The 22,967-nt window shown below is 54.5% G+C and overlaps 1 protein-coding gene across 1 annotated transcript in view; it reads right to left on the bottom strand.

Moving 5' to 3' along the window:
- The window catches only part of ADAMTSL3 (ADAMTS like 3), a gene marked incomplete at both ends in the record, with an annotated part of 163,338 nt that overhangs the window by 4,322 nt on the left and 136,049 nt on the right, over positions 1–22,967 (bottom strand). Inside the window, 5 exon segments of the mRNA XM_080651713.1 lie at positions 1,607–1,802; positions 3,121–3,304; positions 6,328–6,510; positions 15,737–15,865; positions 17,751–17,878. Coding sequence (XP_080507839.1) covers positions 1,607–1,802; positions 3,121–3,304; positions 6,328–6,510; positions 15,737–15,865; positions 17,751–17,878 — 820 coding nt within the window.

Genomic DNA, 22,967 nt, shown 5'->3' with positions numbered 1-22,967 from the left:
CCAGCGTCTGCAGTCGAAGGCAACCACTCTGTTATATGTTGCTATGGCAACCCTAGCAGGCCACTTCAGGCCCCCACCCATTATTTTAAACATTTTTGGGCTAAGATTTACATTATAATATTGCCCGGCCAGCATGGCTCAGTGGTTGAGTGTGGACCTGTGAACCAGGAGGTCAGGGTTCGATTCCCGTTCAGGGCACATGCCCAGGTTGTGGGTTCGATCCCCAGTGTGGGGCGTGCAAGAGGCAGTCGATCCGTGATTCTCTCTCATCATGGATGTTTCTCTCTCTCTCTCTCTCCCTCTCCCTTCCTCTCTGAAATCAATAAAAAATAAAAAAATAAAAAAGTTAATAGCCCTAGCTGGTTTGGCTCAGTGGATAGAGTGTCAGCCTGTGGACTGAAGGGTCCCAGGTTCAATTCCGGTCACGAGCACATAACGGTTGCAGGCTCCTCCCTGGCCTGGGCCCTCATCCGGGTGTGGGCAGGAGGCAACCCATCGATGTGTCTCTCTCACACTGATGTTCCTCTCTGTCTCTCCCTCTCTCTTCCACTCTCCCTAAAAATCCAAGGAAAAATACCCTCGGGTGAGGATGAACAAATAATAATAATAATAATAATAATAATAATACAATGGTCATTAATAAAGACCTGTACAAAGTCACAGACCTGGATCAGAGACTTAAAAACAAAAAAGAAAAAAGAAACATTTTAAAAATCGACTAGAGCCCTAGCCAGTGTGGCTCAGTGGATAGAGGATTGGCCTGCGGACTGTTGGGTCCTGGATTCGATTCCCAGTCAGGGGCACATGCCCAGGTTGTGGGCTCCATCCCCAGAGGGGGGTGTGCAGGAGGCAGCCGATCCATAATTCTCTCTCATCATGGATGTTTCTCTCTCTCTCCCTCTCCCTTCCTCTCTGACACCAATCTATACTCATAAAAGCTTAAGTGACCATTGCAACCGAATGGACAACTGATCAGGCTGCATGGGGTGACCAGGCCGACACGGGGGTTAGTGAGGGACGACGAAATGACTGAACAGCAGGCTGTGTGGGGCGACCAGGCTGGCAGGGGGGTTAGTGAGGGACGACCAAATGACTGAACAGCAGGCTGTGTGGGGCAACCAGGCCGGCAGGTGGGGGGGCGTGAGGGGTGACCAGGCCGGCAGGGGGGCAGTTGGTGGCGATCAGGCCAGCAGAGGCAGTGAGGGGCGATCAGGCCAGCTGGGGGGTGGCAGTTGGGGGTGACCAGGCCGGCAGGAGGGGTAGTAAGAGGCGACCAGGCCAGCGGGGGGTGGGGACAGTTAGGGGCGATCAGGCCAGCATGCAGAGGCAGTGAGGGACGATCAGGCCGGCGGGGTGGGGGGGCAGTTAGGGGCGACCAGGCAGGCAGTTTGGAGCCAGCGGTCCTGGATTGTGAAAGGGATGTCCGACTGCCAGTCTAGGGCATCTCCCAGCAGTCGGACATCCCTCGAGGGGTCCCGGATTGGAGCGGGTGCAGGCTGGGCTGAGGGACCCCGCCCCCCGGGGCCTCTAGTAAAAATACATTTTAAGAAATGGACTAGAAGCAAGGCGACAGGAGCACCGTCGGAACGGGGCGTGGCCGCCTTACCTGGCCCGCCGGCTCCGCTGCGCACGGGTGGCCGGAACACGGTCTTCTCCCCGGGGGCCGGTCCTCGGGGTCGCAGGCTCCCGCGGGCATCACCCACGCCGTGCCGCTGGCCTTGGTGCGTTCACACGTCACTCGCCGAACGCGGGACCCCTTCCCGCAGGAGGCAGAGCACTCGGACCACGGGCTGGCGAACCACCTGCGGACGGAAACTCCAGGAGCTCAGCAGGGACTGGCCCGTCGGATGGGGAAGGGGGGCTCCCTATGGGGGGGGGGTGCCAGTCCACGCCTCCAGGGGCAGGACCAGCAGCTCGGGGGATGCCCGCCTTATTCCCACACTTCCTTCTGCTCGGCGGGCCACACAGCAGCCTGGACCTGCCCCCCCAAGCTGTTCTGCATAGTGGCCTGGACCCCCGAGCTGTCCGGCTGTGGCCCCAGAGGACAGAGCGAGGACAATATTAGGCGGACGTGTCCAAGCAGATTTTGACTCACTGAAGGGGAGAAAAAAATATGCATTTGAATCCTCACCCGAGGTTATTTCTCCATTGATTTTTAGAGAGAGTGGAAGGGAGGGGAGAGACAGAGAGAGAGACATCGATGTGAGAGAGACACATCGATCGGTTGCCTCTTGCACAGCGCCCCGACCAGGGCCCGGGATCGAGCCTGCAACCGAGGTACGTGCCCTTGACCGGAATCGAACCCGGGACCCTTCAGTCTGCAGGCCAGCACTCTATCCACTGAGCCACACCGGCCAGGGTGGGAGAAAGTATTTTCAAAGCGCATATATACTGTTTGTTCTTCCAGACACTCACACGTGGCCTTATGCAATTCTCACGGTCTTCCCATTCTTTTTGTTTTTTAAAAAATATATATTTTATTGATTTTTTTACAGGGAGGAAGGGAGAGGGATAGAGAGTTAGAAACATCAATCAGCTGCCTCATGCACATCCCCTTTTGGGGATGTGCCCGCAACCAAGGTGCATGCCCTTGACCGGAATCGAACCCGGGACCCTTGAGTCCGCAGGCCGATGCTCTATCCACTGAACCACACCGGCCAGGGCTTCCAATTGTTGTGGGAGGAAACCAGCCCCCACAGAGTTAAATAACTTGCCCGTGGTCGTGTAACTAAGATGCCAACAGCGCTGGGACTGGACGCTAGACTTGCCTGACCCTAAAGGGCACACTTTTGTAAAAATTTATTTTATTTTTTAAAATATATTTTTATTGATTTCAGAGAGGAAGGGAAAGGGAGAGGGAAACATCCATGATAAGAGAGAATCATGGATCGGCTGCCTCCTGCCCGCCCCACGCTGGGGATGGAGCCTGCAACCCGGGCGTGTGCCCTGAGCGGGAATCGAACCCGTAACCTCAGTCCCGGGTCGATGCTAACCACTGAGCACCACTGGCCAGCCCCACTGAAGAAGCCTTAGTGGCGGGGCGAGGAAGTCCAGGTCACGGCGCCTGTGAAACCAGCAGAAAGCCGGTCCCGATGAGGGCAGCACTGTGGCCGCACGTACCTGGGGGGGCAGTCCCGGCGGGGACAGGGCTGCGAGCGGGCCGGGGGCCTCCGGAGGTGTCCGCACAGGGCCTCGCTCACGTCCTGCCCGCCGGCCGCCACGCACCGGAGTCTCCGAACGCGGGTTCCTGAGCGGCCGCAGGTGGTGGGACAGGGTGTCCAGTTCCCCGGCCTCCACGCGGGCTCTGTGGGGGGAAGGGTGAGAAGTGATGCTGCCTGCACGGCCCGGCCAGGGTGCCCCCAGCTGTTCCCTGAGTGAGCTGGACCCCTACAACCTCCTGCTGTCCCACTGAGTGGCCTGGACCCCCCCCCCCCCCCGAGCTGTTCCACTGAGCGGCCTGGACCCCCCCGAGCTGTTCCACTGAGCGGCCTGGACCCCCCTGAGCTGTTCCACTGAGTGGCCTGGACCCCCCTGAGCTGTCCCACTGAGCGGCCTGGACCCTCCCCCCGCCAAGCTGTTCTGCTGAGTGGCCTGGACCCCCCTGAGCTGTCCCACTGAGTGGCCTGGACCCCCCTGAGCTGTCCCACTGAGTGGCCTGGACCCCCCTGAGCTGTCCCGCTGAGTGGCCTGGACCCCCCCGAGCTGTCCCACTGAGTGGCCTGGACCCCCCCCCCCAAGCTGTTCCACTGAGCGGCCTGGACCCCCCCGAGCTGTTCCACTGAGCGGCCTGGACCCCCCCCCCCAGCTGTTCTGCTGAGTGGCCCGTCTGTGCTGTGTGCACAGAGTCAGCCATCACAGAGCGCAAAGGGGTCCTTTACTTTTTACTTTTATTTAATTAATGCATTTATTCTTCGCTTTATTTACTGTAAATATTTCTTGATTGTTGGAAGTGTGATGTGTCCCCATGTCCCCCATTGGCCCCCTACAAGGGGAGTCCTTTAAACCTCATTCCCCTCAACGAACCGATGGTAATAACTGGTGGGAACGGCGGCCAGGACGGGTCCTTGGACCCCAGCCCGGGAGAGGGGCTACAGCAGGCCAGAGGGACCGGCCAGGATCCTCCCCGCCAGAGGGAGGGGGGGCGGGGAGCCTCGGCAGGGTCTCAGCGGAGCCGTGGGCACAGTCAGGGATGCTTCTCCAGGGACAATGTCTCCAAAGTGGACCAGTCCCGGCCGGCGTGGCTCAGTGGTTGGATGTCGACCTAGGAACCAGGAGGTCCCGGTTTGATTCCCAGTCAGGGCACAGGCTCGGGTTGCAGGCTCCATCCCCAGTGTGGGGCGTGCAGGAGGCAGCTGATCCACGAACCTGTCTTATCATGGATGTTTCTATCTCTCTCCCTCTCCCTTCCTCCCTGAAATTAATATATTTTTTAAAAAAGATGAGGTCTGCCCTGACCGGTTTGGCTCAGCGGATAGAGCGTCAGTCTGCAGACTGAAGGGTCCCGGGTTCGATTCCGGTTAAGGGCATGTACCTTGGTTGCGGGCACATCCCCAGTAGGAGGTGTGCAGAAGGCAGCTGATCGATGTTTCTCTCTCATCGATGTTTCTAACTCTCTATCCCTCTCCCTTCCTCTCTGTAAACAATCAATAAAATATATATTTAAAAAAAAAAAAGATGAGGTCTATGCCCTGGCCACCATTGCTCAGTGGTTAGAGCACCGGCCCGCACGCCGAAGGGTCACGGGTACAGTTCCTGGTCGGGGCATGTGCCACATCTCTCACATTGATGTTTCTCTCTGTCTCCCCCCCCCCCTACTCTCTCTAAAAATATCCTCGGGTGAGGATCTGTAATAATAAAAGGGTAACTAGTATGTTAATTAGACAGGACGTCTTCCGGACGTCATTCTGGATGTCCTTCCTGATGAAGCTGGGGCCCGGGGAAGCCAGCCGCGGTCCCGGGAGGAGGGAAGCCGGGTCCGGGTGCCGGAGGGAAGCGGGTGCCGGCAGCCGGGAGAAGGAAGGCCTACTCTGGCACGAATTTTTGTGCACCGGGCCTCTAGTTAACAATAAAGTGTTTCAATCTGGAGAGGACAAGTTGAACCACAGAGGATCCGGGGGCAAGGGCCTGAGCCTGCAGCGGGGAGACGCAAGAGGAAGGCCGGGACTCCCCAGAGAGCGGGGAAGGCACCGTCAGTCAGGGTCAGGAGGGAAGCAGGTGTCCAGGCAGACCGTCAGCAGGGGTCCTCAAACTATGGCCCACGGACCACACGCGGCCCGCCGAGTGCCGCTGCCTGTCCTGCTTAGCAGCCGACGCGTCCCGGGCCCGCAGTGCGCATAGGAATTTGTTCATAGTTTTTTTTTAAACCATAGTCCGGCCCTCCCACGGTCTGAGGGACAGTGAACTGGCCCCTGTTTAAAAAGTTTGAGGACCCCTGGTCAAGGGTCTCAGTTCTGCACAGGAGGGTTTGCACCCCAGCTTAGATTCTCAGGAGGAAAGTTACGCCTTCTAAGAGAAGAGCAGCTCGGCCCTGGCTGGTGTTGCTCAGTGGTTAGAGAGCAGGCCTGCGGACCAAAGGGTCCTGGGTTCGATTCTGGCCAAGGGCATGTGCCTCGGTTGCAGGCTCCATCCTGGCCCTGCGTGGGGCGCATGCAAGGAGCAACTGATCGGTGAGTCTCTCTCACATCGATGTTTCTCTCTCTGTCTCTCCCCCTCCCTTCCATTCTCCCTAAAAATCAACGGAAAGCCCTAGCTGGTGTGGCTCAGTGGATAGAGCATCGGCCTGTGGACTGAAAGGTTCCAGGTTCGATTCCCAGTTGGGCACATGCTCAGGTTGTGGGCTCGATCCCCAGTGGGGGGCGTGCAGGAGGCAGCGGATCCATGATTCTCTCTCATCATGGATGTTTCTAACTCCCTCCCTCTCCCTTTCTCTCTGAAATCAATAAAAATACATTTTTAAAAAATCAATGGGAAAATATCCTTGGGTGAGGGTTAGAGAGAGAGAGAGAGACAGAGAGACAGAGAGACAGAGAGAGACAGAGAGACAGAGAGACAGAGAAAGAGAGACAGAGAGACAGAGAAAGAGAGACAGAGAGACAGAGAGAGAGACAGAGACAGAGAGAGAGAGAGACAGAGAGACAGAGAGAGAGACAGAGACAGAGAGACAGAGACAGAGAGAGAGAGAGAGAGAGAGAGACAGAGAGGAGCAGCCCTTAGTTCATAGTGAAAACCGTCGCACGCCCCTCTCCTTTACGGCTCAGCACCATAACCCACAAATGGGGTGCCCTGTCGGCGGGAGGCCCACGAAGTACAGCCCGATGGGACACTTACCCAGCAGGTGCAGGATGGACGTGGCTGCGGCCTTCCCCAGAGCGCTGGTGGCCCTGCAGACATAGGCGCCTTTGTTTTGCAGGGAAACGTTCTGCAGTAGCAGGGACCCGTTGGGGAAGACGGAGATGTTGTCCCCGAGCGGCCCGCCTCTCTTCACCCAGCTCACAGTGGGCCGCGGGGTGCCTGTGAGATGGAAGCACATAGGGCGGAGGCAGCTGCCTTTAAGGACCGGGCCACGGACCCGGCGTGGCTCAGGGGCTGAGCGTCCACCTAGGAACCAGGAGGTCAGGGTTCCGTTCCCGGTCAGGGCACAGGCCCGGGTTGGGGGCTCCATCCCCAGTGTGGGGCGTGCAGGAGGCAGCTGATCCATGGTTCTCTCTCATCATGGATGTTTCTCTCTCTCACCCTCTCCCTTCCTTTCTGAAATAATAAAAAATATACTAAAAAATACTAAGCCCTAGCTGGTGTGGCTCAGTGGATAGAGTGTCAGCCTGCCGACTGAAGGGTCCCAGGTTTGATTCCGGTCAGGGCACAGGCCCGGGTTTTGGGCTCCATCCCCAGTGTGGGGCGTGTAGGAGGCAGCTGATCCATGGCTCTCTGTCATCATGGATGTTTCTCTCTCTCCCCCTCTCCCTTCCTCTCTGAAATCAATACAAATATATTTTTAAAAATAAAACAAAATGCCTGGAACAGTTTAAATGTGTTTGTCTAACCTCAAAGACAGGCTGTTTCCCCCAAGACCTACGGCTCTGACTCAACGCTCTGTTGGAACAAAGCTGCGATTGTTTTTGGAGGGCAGATGTTGGGTGGGGGTGGTGTGGGAAGAGTTCAGATCTGGCTGGAAAGCATGGGGGACACAATGTCCACTCCTCTGGGGTGTCTTTAAAATAGTCACTGTTGCCCTAACCAGTGTGGCTCAGTGGATAGAGCGTCGGCCTGCGGACTGAAGGGTCCCGGGTTCGATTCCGGTCAAGGGCATGTACCTTGGTTGCGGGCACATCCCCAGTAGGGGGCGTGCAGGAGGCAGCTGATCGATGTTTCTCTCTCATCGATGTTTCTAACTCTCTATCCCTCTCCCTTCCTCTCTGTAAAAAATCAATAAAATATATTTAAAAAATATTTTTATTGACTTCAGAGAGGAAGGGAGAGGGAGAGAGATAGAGTCATCAATGATGACATTAGGCTAAGTGAAATAAGCCAGTCAGAGAAAGATAAATATCACATGATCTCACTCATTTGTGGATTATAATGAACAACATAAACTGACGAACAAAAACAGATCCGGAGACAGAGAAGCATCGATCAGACTGTCCAACCTCAGAGGGAAGGCAGGGCAGGGTGGGGTGAGGGGAGAGATCAACCAAAGGACTTGTATGCATGCATGTAAACTGAACCAATGGACACAGATACCAGGGGGGTGAGGGCATGAGTGGGGGGTGGGGGGGCCATGGGGGGATAAGGACACATATGTAACACCTTAATAAAGATAAAGAAATTAAAAAAAAAAGACATCAATGATGAGACAGAATCATTGATCGGCTGCCTCCTGCACGCCCCCCACTGGGGACTGAGCCCGCAACCCAGGCGTGTGCCCTTGACCAGAATCAAACCCGGGACCCTTCAGTCCACAGGCCGACACTCTATCCACTGAGCCATACCAGCCAGGAAAATGCCTGGGGCTTGTAGCCTGACCTTCCCAGGCGCGCCCCCCCCCCCACAGCCTGCTCACCCCAACCCACCCCTTGTCCCTCTGCCTCACCCCCTCTGTTTCAAGTCCCACGGATCGGCCTGTGTTTTGCAAACCAGCCAGGCGCTCCCGTGTCCCGACGCCTGTGCACGGGGGCCGTGTCCTTGGCTGCCAGTGAGTGGCCTCTATCTTTGTCCCCAGGGGCCGGGCGGACTGCCATCGGTTCTGTGAGCCGCCTTCATCCCTTAGAGGCCTACGCCCTTCTCCCCGCCTCCGTGCGGCCAGGCGCTTTGGAAACACGTACACACGGAGTGGCCAGATGATGATGATCTCTGAACGCATAATAATCTGGTCACTCAGTGTGTATATATCCTATAGAATAAAAGGCTAAAATGCAAATTGACTGTCACTCCAACACACAAGATGGCCGCCCCCATGTGGACACAAGATGGCCAGCAGGGGCGGGCAGTTTGGGGTGACCAGGCCAGCAGGGAAGGGCATTTGGGGGGACCCAGGCCTGCAGGGGAGGGCAGTTAGGGGTGACCAGGTCAGCATGGGAGGGCAGTTAGGGGCAATCGGGCTGGCAGGGGAGTGGTTAGGGGGTCATCAAGCTGGCGGGCAGAAGCGGTTAGTGGCATTCAGGAAGGCAGGCATGCGAGCAGTTGGGAGCCAGCAGTCCTGGATTGTGAGTCGGACACCCCTCGAGGGGTCCCAGATTGGAGAGGGTGCAGGCTGGGCTGAGGGATACATACCTCCGTGCACGCATTTCGTGCACTGGGCCTCTAGTATATATATATTAGAGTCCCGGTGCATGAATTCGTGCATGGGTGGGGTCCAGCCAGCCTGGCCAGGGGAGGGGACATGGGCAGTTGGCTGGCCTGCCTGCTGGTTGAACTCCTGGTCGAGGGGACCATTTGCATATTAGCCTTTTATTCTATAGGATAGACACTGAGTGGCCAGATTATTTTGGTACTCAGTGTAATTGCGCATTTGCTACACACATCACTTTCCTCGTTGTGTACCAGGTGCACCGGTTACTAATGCGGATGTTTTTCCATAGACGGAGTTACACGTATGTTGATATACATGCGATTTGATCTGGATGCTGTTTTGTTGTATTGACCACAAGCTTCAACACTTCACCTGTCAGACTTGCTGAAGGCATTAACGTCATAGATATTTTTACGCTTAAACATGTCGGATTTTGTGCCAAAAAAGAGCATTTGTGGGAAGTTTTAATTCATTACTTTATTTTGAAGAAAAAGTTATCCTAGCTATTGCCGGCTTGGCTCAGTGGAGAGAGCGTCGGCCTGCGGACTGAAGGGTCCCAGGTTCGATTCCTGGTCAAGGGCACATGCCCGGGTTGCGGGCTCCATCCCCAGTGTGGGGCGTGCAGGAGGCAGTCGATCCATGATTCTCTCTCATCATGGATGTTTCTCTCTCTCCCTCTTCTTCCCTCTCTGACATCAACAAAAATATATTTTAAAAAATGATTTCATGGGCAAATGTATTTTTCTGGGGAGAGGGTCCTTTTTTTTGGGGGGGGGGAAGCGACTGTCAAAGGGATTTCTGACAAAGACCTTAAATCACTGCCACTCACGTCCACTCTATAATAGAAACCCACGTTCATCCGACAGGGAAAAGCATTGTCGGAGGGACGAGGCGACGTGTAGGAATGTGACCTCAGAATCGCGCTGCACCACGAAATGCCCTCCCGGCCCTCGGGGAAGGGGGGTGATGAAGGCCTGTAAAGAGAGCTAATCATTCAGTCCGACAGGAGAGCCATTTAAAGCAAAGGCCGAGGAGCATTATGCTAAGTGAAATAAGCCAGGCAATGAAAGAAAATACCACGTGGTCTCACCCACTGATGGAAAATAAAGATCATTATAACCTGATGAACTAAAAGGTAGACAGAGGCAGTAATGCACCGAACAGACTGTCAAATTACAGCGGGAAGGCTGGGGAGTGATGTGGGGGGGGGGGAAGAGATCAACCGGAGGACTTGTATGCATGCATATAAGCACGATCAATGGACACAAGACACTGGGGGTGGGGGGTGAGGGCATGCGACAGGGAGTAGGGGAGGCTGGGGGAAGGTCAATGAGGAAAAGAAAAGGAGATATATGTACTACTATACGTAATACTCTAAACAATAAAATAAAATAAAATAAAATAAAATAAATAAAGCAAAGGCCGAGATCCACCACATCTCCAAAGAGCTTGAGAGAAGAAGAGAAGAAAAGCAAGCCACACGGAATGCACGCAGAACGGAAGATCTTGGCATAAATAGTGTTCGTATGAAGCGTTGACATGTAGGGCGGGGCTGGGGCGGGAATGCAACTATGGATATTGACTGATTATCAGAGGGCACTTCCCTTTCTCGCCAGCAGGGGGCAGAGAGGGTGCAGGGAAAACTTCCTTTTTCCTCCCATATTTAGAAGAAACTTTTAATTTTTTAAAAATATATTTTTATTGATTTCAGAGAGGAAGGAGAGAGAGAGAGAAACATCAATGATGAGAGAGAATCGTCGATCGGCTGCCTCCTGCACGCCCCTCATTGGGGATCGGGCCCACAACTTGGGCATATGCCCTTGACTGGAATCGAACCTGGGACCCTTCAGTCCGAAGGCTGACGCTCTATCCACTGAGCCACACCAGCTAGGGCTAGAAGAAAGTCTTTATATTTTTTTATTTTTGGTTAATCCTCACCCGAGGATATTTTTCCATTGATTTTTTGAGCTACAGGGAAGGGAGGGGGAGAGACACAGAGAAACATCCATGTGAGAGAGACCCATTGATTGGGTTGCCTCCCCGCCCACACCCCTACCAGGTCCGGGATCAAGCCTGCAACTGAGGTACGTGCCCTTGATCCGCATCGAACCCAGGACCCTTCAGTCCCTTTAGTCCCAGGGCTAATGCCCTATCCACTGAGCCAAACAGGATAGGGCAGAAACTATTTTTTTTTCTAATCCTCACCCAAGGATATTTTTCTAGAGAGAGTGGAAGGGAAGGGGAGAGAGCGAGAGAGCGAGAGAGCGAGAGAGAGAGAGAGCGAGAGAGAGAGAGAGAGAGAGAGAAACATGGATGTGACAGAGATACATCAATGGGTTGCCTCCTCCCTGCACCCCAACCAGGGCCAGGATCAAGCCCACAACCTGAGCATGTGCCCTTGACCGGAATCGAACCCGGGACCCTTCAGACCGTGGGCCGACGCTCTATCCACTGAGCTAAACTGGCTAAGGCAGAAACTCTATTTATTTGTTTAAAAGATATTTTTATTGATTTCAGAGAGGAAGACAGAGGGAGAGAGATAGAAACATCCACGATGAGAGAGAATCATGGATCAGCTGCTTCCTGCACGCCGCCCCCTACTGGGGATCAAGCCCACAACCTGAGCATGTGCCCTTGACGGGAATCGAACCCGGGACCCTTCAGTCCACAGGCCAACACTCTATCCATTGAGCCAAACCTGCTAGGGCTCTACTTATTTTTTTAAGAGCAAGACTAATAACTCTCGCGACTTAGACCTTCTGACCTTTACAAATACAGGTCTGCACGTCCAAATACTCTCATCTCAGAGGGACGGAAGGCCGTCAATACTCCTCTCTCTACCCCACGGTTCAATAAGGCATATCCGACTGTAGGGAAGGACTGTGAGTCCGTCTAAGTCACAGGGGTCCTCAAACTTTTTAAACAGGGGCCAGTTCACTGTCCCTCAGACCTTGGGAGGGCCGGACTATAGTTTAAAAAAAAAACTATGAACAAATTCCTATGCGCACTGCGGGCCCGGGATGAGTCGGCTGCTAAGCAGGACAGGCAGCGGCAGCCGGCGGGTCGGATCCATGTCCTCGGCGGGCCGCATGTGGCCCACGGGCCGTAGTTTGAGGACGCCTGCGAGAGGTACGCATAGATGAGCTCATTATAACTCGCAGCAAAGAGTGTCTGAAGGGCAACTAGAACACAGAAAGAGGTTCACGTGCCCCCGGCGCACGGAATTCGTCTGCATTCGCATGTGAAAACACCACTTCCTAAAGCAGGGTTCTAGTGTGACTGTGATGACGCCTCCTCGACATCACGCCAAGTCCCTTCTTCCATCCACGGAGTGGGCGTGGCTCGGCGGTTGAGCGTCGACCTAGGAACCACGAGGTCACGGTTCGCTTCCGGGTCAGGGCACATGCCCGGGTGGTGGGCTCCATCCCCAGGGTGGGGCGTGCAGGAGGCAGCCGATCCATGATTCTCTCTCATCATGGATGTTTCTCTCTCTCTCCCTTCCTCTCTGACATCAATGAAAACAAAAGAAAAAAAGGGCCCTGGCTGGTGTGGCTCAGTGGATGCAGCATCGGCCCTCGGCATGAAGGCTCCCGGGTTAGATTCCGGTCAAGGGCACTTTTCCTGGGTTCCAGTTTCCCGGGCCCTGGTCAGGGCATGTGTTGGAGGCAACCAATCAATGTGTCTCTCTCACATCCATGTTTCTCTCTGTCTCTCCCTCTCCCTTCCACTCTGTCTCAAAATCAATGGGAAAATAGCCTCAGGTGAGGATTAACCAAAAAAAAAAAAAAAAAAAAAAGGCCAAATGGAACCATCTATAATAATAAAAGGGTATTATGCTAATTAGACCGAACGTCCATCTGGGCGTCATTCCGGACGTCCTTCCGGAAGAAGCTGGAGCCAGAGCGAAGCCTGGGTCCCAGGTGCCTGGTGGCAGCGGCTGGAGGGAAGCAACCCAGGTCCCGGGTGCCCGAGGGAAGGAAGGCCTGCTCTTGCACTGATTTTCGTGCATCGGGCCTCTAGTCCTATCTAATAAAGAAGGAATATGCTAATTGACCACCACACCCTCACAAAGATGGCAACACCCACAGCCAATAAGGAGGGGATATGCTAATTGACTGCCACGCCCTCAAAGATGGCGGCACCCACAGCCTCAAGATGCAGCGCCCAGTCCTCTCAGCCCCCCAGCCGCCCAGGGCCACCCGTGGCTCAGGTAACCAGGGCCGCCCGAGGCTCAGGTAACCAGGGCCGGCCGAGGCTTGCGCTGCCGGCAGTGGCAGCAGCAGAGGTGTGATGGGGCGTCACCTTCCCCTGATCACCAGGTCACCTCCCACCCCTGAGGGCTCCCAGACTGTGAGAGGGGGCAGGCCGGGCTGAGGGACGCCCCGCCCCCCCATCCAGTGCATGAATTTTCATGCACCGGGCCTCTAGTTTCTAATAAGCTGAATGTGTAGGGGGGTGGGGGGGAGGGGAGGCAGGGTTGCAGCCCACGGCGGAGGAGCTGCAGAGGTGGGGAGAGGACAGAGGCAGGCAGAGTGCTGGGGGCTCCACTAACAAACTCTTTTTTAAAAAAATTATTATTATTTTATTTTAATATATTTTATTGATTTTTTACAGAGAGGAAGGGAGAGGGATAGAGAGTTAGAAACATCGATGAGAGAGAAACATCGATCAGCTGCCTCCTGCACACCTCCCACTGGGGATGTGCCCGCAACCAAGGTACATGCCCTTGACCAGAATCAAACCTGGGACCCCTCAGTCTGCAGGCCGACGCTCTATCCACTGAGCCAAACCGGTTAGGGCATTATTATTTTATTGATGTCAGAGAGGAAGGGAGAGGGAGAGAGAGAGAGGAACATCCATGATGAGAGGGAATCATGGATTGGCTGCCTCCTGCATGCCCCCCACCGGGGACCAAGCCCACAACCCAGGCATGTGCCCTGATCAGAATTGAACTTGGGACCCTTCAGTCTATCCACTGAGCCAACCCAGCCTTTTCCACTCACCCCCCGTCTCTGACCTAGGACAGCCAAGAACCCACCACAGCCCTTCGGCGGCTCGTAACACGGCGGCGACCAGCAGCGGCGGCACTGAGGGAGGAAGGAAGGAGGAGGTGGGGAGGCAGGGAGGCGGGGAACCTGATTGGCCCTGATCGCCGGCCAGGCCTAGGGACCCTACCCGTGCACGAATTTCATGCACTGGGCCTCTAGTTTAGAAATAATGTCAAACATTGAGGTTTCTCTTAGTGGAAGTCAGAGCTCTCCCGCAGTGTCCCCGCCGGTGCAGGGCGGTGCGATCTCCGGGCGTCTGCAGTGTGGCCAAGGCACAGCTCCCTCCGCCTCCCTCCTCCCTGCGGCCAGAGGGTGCCGCCCGCTCGGTAATGGTGGCTGCGTTTTGCCAGAAAACTCACATATTTGTGGGTGGAGCTATTGGGAGGCTGGAGGGATTTTTAAAAATATATACATTTTTATTGATTTCAGAGAAAAAGGGAGAGGGAGAGAGAGATAGAAACATCCATGATGAGAGAGAATCATGGATCGGCTGCTTCCTGCACGCCCCCTACTGGGGATCAAGCCCACAACCCGGGCATGTGCTCTTGACTGGGAATCGAACCCGGGACCCTTCAGTCCGCAGGCCGACGCTCTATCCACTGAGAAAACCAGCTCAGCTGGAGTTTTTCCACCCCCCAAAATCTATATAGGCCGCCATAGCCCGTTTGGTTCAGTGCGTGGAGCGTCAGCCTGCAGACCAAAGGGTCCTGGGTTCGATTCCAGTCAAGGGCATGTACCTCGGTTGCAGGTCCTCCCCAGCCCGGGCCTTGGTTGGGGCGTGTGCAGAAGGCAACCCCATCGATGTGTCTCTCTCCCATCGGTGTTTCTCTCTGTCTCTCCCTCTCCCTTCCACTCTCCCTAAAAATCAATGGGAAAATATCCTCGGGGGAGGATGAATAAAATAAAAAATCTCTGTATAGGCCCAGCTCTGCGGGGATGTCCTAAGGGTGAACCATAACCCCTTGGGGGTTAGCACATTTCCACTGTTTGTGGAGGGTAAGGCGTAGAGTGGCCACGGGGGCCAGGGAAGCGCCCGGAAACCGGGTGGATGTGTCCTGGAGCCGTTTATCACACACGCCTTCTCCGTGGGACCCAGCCGAGCCGCGGGGGTGCCTCCTGGGAACGGCCCAGGAAAGACTCATCCGAAGTGGCTCCAGCAGCAGCTCCTGCCCTGGATCTCGGGGACCGGGGAGATCCGGTTGTGCAGAGAGTTCAGTCAGGGCTCAGTGACTCAGGGGCATGGGTGGGGTGACCTTTATTTTTCACTTTTCATTATTACTAGAGGCCCAGTGCATGACATTCGTGCCCTGGGGAGAGAGTGAGAGAGGGAGGGGTCCCCTCAGCCCGGCCTGCACTCTCTCACAGTCCGGGACCCCTTGGGGATGTCTGCCTGCCGGCTTAGGCCCGCTCCTGCCGCCGCCGCTGCACTTGCCAGCCATGAGTCCGGCTTCTGGCTGAGTGTTGCCCCCCCTGTGGGAGCGCACTGACCACAGGGGGCATCTCTTGCTTTGAGCGTCTGCCCCACGGTGGTCAGTGTGCATCATAGCAACTGATTATTCCACCATTTGGTTGATTTGCATATTAGCCTTTTATTATATAGGATTATTTTTTAAATATATTTTTTATTGATTTCAGGGAGGAAGGGAGAGGGAGAGAGAGAGAGAAACATCAATGATGAGAGAGAATCATGGATCGGCTGCCTCCTGCACGCCCCCTACTGGGGATCGAGCCCGCAACCCAGGCTTGTGCCCTTGACCGGAATCGAACCTGGGACCCTTTGGTCCACAGGCCGACACTCTATCTACTGAGCCACACGGGCCAGGGCTGGACAATCAGGTGTTTAAAGACGGTCAGGGTGTCTCCTGGCCACACGTGCCCTCCCATGGACAGCCACCACACGTACCTCGTACGGGACACTGGATGGTCACGTTGGCCCCCAGGGCTGCCCTCACGGTGCCTCCGACCACGACAGACAGCGGGCCGGGGTCCCATCCGGTAACGTTCCTTCCCGTAACCAAGATGACGGGCGCCTCTTCATTCAAAGGGAATAGAAACAATGTTAGGCTCAGGCTTTTTAAAAAAAATACATTTTGCCCTGACCGGTGTGGCTCAGTGGATAGAGCGTCGGCCTGTGGACTGAAGGGTCCCGGGTTCGATTCCGGTCAAGGGCATGTACCTCGGTTGCGGGCACATCCCCAGTAGGGGGCGTGCAGGAGGCAGCTGATCAATGTTTCTTTCTCATTGATGTTTCTAGCTCTCTATCCCTCTCCCTTCCTCTCTGTAAAAAATCAATAAAATGTTTTTTTTTTTAAATACATTTTTATTGACTTCAGAGAGGAAGGGAGAGAGATAGAGAGAGAGAGAAAAACATCCATGAGGAGAGAGAATCCTGGATCAGCTGCCTCCTGCACACCCCCTACTGGGGATCGAGCCTGCAACCCAGGCCTCTGCCCTTGACTGGGAATCGAACCCTGACCTCCTGGTTCCTAGGTCGACACCCAACCACGGAGCCACGCCGGCCGGGCTACGTTTAGGCTCTGGCTCTTGGGTAAACCATGCGCATTGGCCCACGCTGCTGCCCTCTCTGAGAGCCGGGGACGGGTCCCCGCTGGCTCCGTACCCTCACGGCAGGGAAACGCACAGCTGGGGGCGGGGGGTGGTGGTGTAGGCTCAGTGGACAGACGGACAGACGGAGGGACAGATGGGTGGACATGAAGAGATATTGACAAGACTGCATGGCCACGGCCATGGACGGACTATGGAGCATTGGGGTTCTGTAACCAAGTCCCTCTTGGAGACATTTGATGAAGGAAGGAATTCAGGAGAAGGGGCCTGGCTAGGATAATGTCCCTGTGGCCGCGTTAAAGGAGGACCAGCAGCAGGCCCCGGCCGGCAGCTCAGCTGCTTAGAGCATCGTCCCCGTACACCAAGGTTGTGGGTTCGATCCCCGGTCAGGGCACGTGGAAGAATCAACCAATGAACGCATCAATAAGCAGAACAGCAGATTGCTGTTTCTCTCTCTCAGACCAATAAAAAAATTATTATTATTTTTTAAAGTAGGACCAGCCCGGCTGGCGTGGCTCCGTGGCACGCTGTCATGAGCATTGACCTATGAACCAGGAGGTCAGGGTTCGATTCCTGGTCAAGGGCACATGCCCTGGGTTGTGGGCTTGATCCCCAGTGGGGGGCGTGCAGGAGGCAGCCGATCCATGATTCTCTCTCATCATGGATGTTTCTCTCTTGCTCTCTCCCTTTCTCTCTGAAATCAATCCTATATAATAAAGAGGTAATATGCAAATTGACCCTCACGCCCTCGCACAAGATGGCTGCCCCCATGGAGTCAAAGATGGCCGTCACAAGATGGTCGGCAGGGGAGGGTAGTTGTGGACAATCAGGCCTGCAGGGGAGGGCCGATGGGGACAACTGGGCCAGCAGGGGAGGGCAGTTGGAGGTGACTGGGCCGGCAGGGGAGGGCAGTTGGAGGTGACCAGGTCAGCAGGGGAGGGCAGTTGTGGGCAATTGGGCTGGCAGGGGAGCAGTTAGGTGTCTATAAGGCTGGCAGGGGAGTGGTTAGGGGCAATCAGGAAGGCAGGCAGGCGAGCAGTTGGGAGCCAGCAGTCCCGGATTGTGAGAGGGATGTCCGACTGCCGGTTTAGGCCCGATCCCCCACAGGGGACGGTAACAGGTTGTTGGAACGACCTGTTGCTATCCCCACAGGGATCGGGCCTAAACTGGCAGTCATTCATCTCCCGAGGGGTCCCAGATTGGAGAGGGTGCAGGCTGGGCTGAGGGACACCCCCCACCCCCCAGTGCACGAATTTCATGCACCAGGCCTCTAGTTAAAATATATTAAAACAAACAAATAAACACACAGAAACGCAACCCTAGGTGACCCAGGCGTCACCACCGGACGTTACCTGCAAACAGCACGGGAGAACTCTCCATGTCGGAGCCGAGCCGGTTGGCCACGGAGCACCCATACAGTCCTTGCTCTCTCCTCGTGGGGTTCCGTATCTGCAGCACCCCCGTTCGGGACAGAACGATCCTGTGGGACAGTGAGAAAGAGGAGGGTGTCACATGACCCGTGTCACGGCCCGGGGACCACAGCCAGTCACGGAGAGAAAAGACGGCATACATGACCGCATACACGGGCAGGCAAGGATCCCCAGAGACGACCTCGTCGAGCCTCCTGCCAGTGGGTGAAGGCGGCAGAGCCACAGAGGGTGCACAAGGCCGTCCTCGCGGCTGAGACGGGTGGTGATGGCAGACAGAGCCGCGTGCAGCTTCCCCATCCCCTCTCCCGTCTCACTGGCCAGGAGACGGACATTTTCAGGAAGGACTCGATGCTGCATACGCTACGTTTTTAAAAAGACAGACCAGCCGGGCAGGGTGGCCCAGCGGATAGAGCACCAGCCCATGGACTGAAGGGTCCCGGGTTCGATTCCGGTACCTCAGTTACAGGCTCCTCCCTGGCCCGGGCCCTGGTTGGGGCGCGTGCAGGAGGCAACTCATCGATGTGTCTCTCACATCGATGTTTCTCTCTGTCTCTCCCTCTCTCTTCCACTCTCTCTAAAAAGCAATGGAAGCAATGGGAAAATATCCTCGGGTGAGGATTAACTATATATATATATATATATATATATATATATATATATATATATATATATGTATATATATATATTGATTTCAGAGAGGAAGGGAGGGAGGTAGAGAGAGAGAGAGAGAGAAACGTCAATGATGAGAGAGAATCTGATCAGCTGCCTCCTACACACCCCTCACTGGGGATTGAGTCCGCAACCCGGCATGTGCCTTTGACTGGGAATCGAACCGTGACCCCCTGGTTCTTATGTCAAAGCTCAACCACTGAGCCACGCCAAATGGGCTAGCTACCCCTCCCTCCCTCCCTCCCCCCCTCCCTCCCTCCCTCCCTCCCTTCCTCCCTTCCTTCCATTGATTTCAGAGAGGAAGGGAGAGAGATAGAGAGATAGAAACGTCAATGATGAGAGAGAATCACTGATCAGCTGCCTCCTGCACGCCCCCTACTGGGGTGGTGGTGGGGGATCGAGCCTGCAACCTGGGCATGTACTCTTGGCCGGAATCCAACCCTGGACCCTTTAGTTCGCAGGCCGATGCTCTATCCACTGAGCCACACCGGCCGGGCTATCTTCTTCTTAACGATTGGTAGCTGCGCCTATATGCCCTGAGTCAGCCCACGCCCCCCGGCCCCCGGCCCAGCCCACTTTCCCCATCTCAGCCACACGGGGCCTGTTCTGACGGCGGGAGCCTGTGTATGACTCCCCGTGTCCTGGGCCTTGTCATCACTCCCTGTCACTTCACGTGGCTTGCCCTACGCTCCTGCCAGAATGAACTCACCATTCCAGAACATTCTAGGACTTTCCATTGCCTGCGCTCTCGCATGTGTTGACACTGTATTTGGAATGTCCCCCCTGCTTACCCCCACCCCCGGCGGACTCCGGCCTCCCCACTGAGGCCTGAATCGCATGTCATTCCCCTCACGCTTTTCCCAGGCCTCCCAGAGTTCTCCTCGGCTCCCTCCGGGTGCCTTCTGCTAGGGTTCCTTTGTTTATTTGATGGGATATCTATTTATTCCCGCTAGCTGCTGATCTTCTGGACAGCAGGGACCTCTCAGCCGTGTGTGCTCAGGGATCTCGACAGAGAAAGTTCCCAGAAGCCTCGGATGACGGGACGTATGAATGGTCAGAACCGAACAGGATTCACCGCCCAGGGCCCATGCACCAGGGGATACAGCCCTCCCACAACACACACGGGAACATACAGACATGGGGAGAGGTCAACACACACAGGAAACATACAGCTGAGGGGAGAGGTCAACACGCAGGAAACATACAGAGGTGGGGAGAGGTCAACACACACGGGAAACATAAAGATGTGGGCAGAGGTCAACACACACGGGAAACATACAGATGGGGAGAGGCCAACACACACGGGAAACATACAGATGTGGGGAGAGGTCAACACACACGGGAAACATACAGAGGTGGGGAGAGGTCAACACACACAGGAAACATACAGATGTGGGGAGAGGTCAACACACACGGGAAACATACAGAGGTGGGGAGAGGTCAACACACACAGGAAACATACACATGTGGGCAGAGGTCAACACACATGGGAAACATACAGATGTGGGCAGAGGTCAACACACACCGGAAACATACAGATGTGGGGAGAGGTCAACACACAGTAAACATACAGATGTGGGCAGAGGTCAACACACACGGGAAACATACAGATGTGGGGAGAGGTCAACACACACGGGAAACATACAGATGTGGGCAGAGGTCAACACACACGGGAAACATACAGAGGTGGGGAGAGGTCAACACACACGGGAAACATAGAGATGGGGAGAGGTCAACACACGGGAAACATACAGATGTGGGCAGAGGTCAACACACATGGGAAACATACAGATGTGGGCAGAGGTCAATACACGGGAAACATACAGATGTGGGGAGAGGTCAACACACACGGGAAACATACAGATGTGGGGAGAGGTCAACACACGGGAAACATACAGATGTGGGGAGAGGTCAACACACGGGAAACATACAGATGTGGGCAGAGGTCAACACACACAGGAAACATACAGAGGTGGGAAGAGGACAACACACACAGGAAACATACAGATGTGGGAGAGGTCAACACACAGGAAACAGACAGATGAGGGGAGAAGTCAACACACAGGAAACATACAGATGTGGGGAGAGGTCAACACATACGGGAAACATACAGATGTGGGGAGAGGTCAACATACACGGGAAACATACAGATGTGGGCAGAGGTCAACACACACAGGAAACATACAGATGTGGGGAGAGGTCAACACACACAGGAAACATACAGATGTGGGAGAGGTCAACACACAGGAAACAGACAGATGAGGGGAGAAGTCAACACACAGGAAACATACAGATGTGGGGAGAGGTCAACACATACGGGAAACATACAGATGTGGGGAGAGGTCAATATACACGGAAAACATACAGATGTGGGCAGAGGTCAACACACACAGGAAACATACAGATGTGGGCAGAGGTCAACACACACGGGAAACATACAGATGTGGGGAGAGGTCAACACACACGGGAAACATACAGATGTGGGCAGAGGTCAACACACACGGGAAACATACAGAGGTGGGGAGAGGTCAACACACACGGGAAACATAGAGATGGGGAGAGGTCAACACACGGGAAACATACAGATGTGGGCAGAGGTCAACACACATGGGAAACATACAGATGTGGGCAGAGGTCAATACACGGGAAACATACAGATGTGGGGAGAGGTCAACACACACGGGAAACATACAGATGTGGGGAGAGGTCAACACACGGGAAACATACAGATGTGGGGAGAGGTCAACACACGGGAAACATACAGATGTGGGCAGAGGTCAACACACACAGGAAACATACAGAGGTGGGAAGAGGACAACACACACAGGAAACATACAGATGTGGGAGAGGTCAACACACAGGAAACAGACAGATGAGGGGAGAAGTCAACACACAGGAAACATACAGATGTGGGGAGAGGTCAACACATACGGGAAACATACAGATGTGGGGAGAGGTCAACATACACGGGAAACATACAGATGTGGGCAGAGGTCAACACACACAGGAAACATACAGATGTGGGGAGAGGTCAACACACACAGGAAACATACAGATGTGGGAGAGGTCAACACACAGGAAACAGACAGATGAGGGGAGAAGTCAACACACAGGAAACATACAGATGTGGGGAGAGGTCAACACATACGGGAAACATACAGATGTGGGGAGAGGTCAATATACACGGAAAACATACAGATGTGGGCAGAGGTCAACACACACAGGAAACATACAGATGTGGGCAGAGGTCAACACACACGGGAAACATACAGATGTGGGCAGAGGTCAACACACATGGGAAACATACAGATGTGGGCAGAGGTCAACACACACAGGAAACATACAGATGTGGGCAGAGGTCAACACACATGGGAAACATACAGATGTGGGCAGAGGTCAACAAACACCGGAAACATACAGATGTGGGGAGAGGTCAACACACAGTAAACATACAGATGTGGGCAGAGGTCAAAACACACGGGAAACATACAGATGTGGGGAGAGGTCAACACACGGGAAACATACAGATGTGGGCAGAGGTCAACACACACAGGAAACATACAGAGGTGGGAAGAGGACAACACACACAGGAAACATACAGATGTGGGAGAGGTCAACACACAGGAAACAGACAGATGAGGGGAGAAGTCAACACACAGGAAACATACAGATGTGGGGAGAGGTCAACACACACGGGAAACATACAGATGTGGGCAGAGGTCAACATACACGGGAAACATACAGATATGGGCAGAGGTCAACACACACGGGAAACATACACATGTGGGAGAGGTCAACACACAGGAAACAGACAGATGAGGGGAGAAGTCAACACACAGGAAACATACAGATGTGGGGAGAGGTCAACACATACGGGAAACATACAGATGTGGGGAGAGGTCAACATACACGGGAAACATACAGATGTGGGCAGAGGTCAACACACACGGGAAACATACAGATGTGGGCAGAGGTCAACACACACGAGAAACATACAGATGTGGGCAGAGGTCAACACACATGGGAAACATACAGATGTGGGCAGAGGTCAACACACACGGGAAACATACAGATGTGGGGAGAGGTCAATACATGGGAAACATACAGATGTGGGGAGAGGTCAACACACGGGAAACATACAGATGTGGGCAGAGGTCAACACACACAGGAAACATACAGAGGTGGGAAGAGGACAACACACACAGGAAACATACAGATGTGGGAGAGGTCAACACACAGGAAACAGACAGATGAGGGGAGAAGTCAACACACAGGAAACATACAGATGTGGGGAGAGGTCAACACATACGGGAAACATACAGATGTTGGGAGAGGTAAACATACACGGGAAACATAGAGATATGGGCAGAGGTCAACACACACAGGAAACATACAGATGTGGGGAGAGGTCAACACACACAGGAAACATACAGAGGTGGGAAGAGGACAACACACACAGGAAACATACAG

This window comes from Plecotus auritus (genome assembly GCF_963455305.1).
Source record: "Plecotus auritus genome assembly, chromosome: 15".
NCBI classification, from domain to species: Eukaryota; Metazoa; Chordata; class Mammalia; order Chiroptera; family Vespertilionidae; genus Plecotus; species Plecotus auritus.
This window is presented reverse-complemented; position numbering and strand designations above follow the sequence as displayed.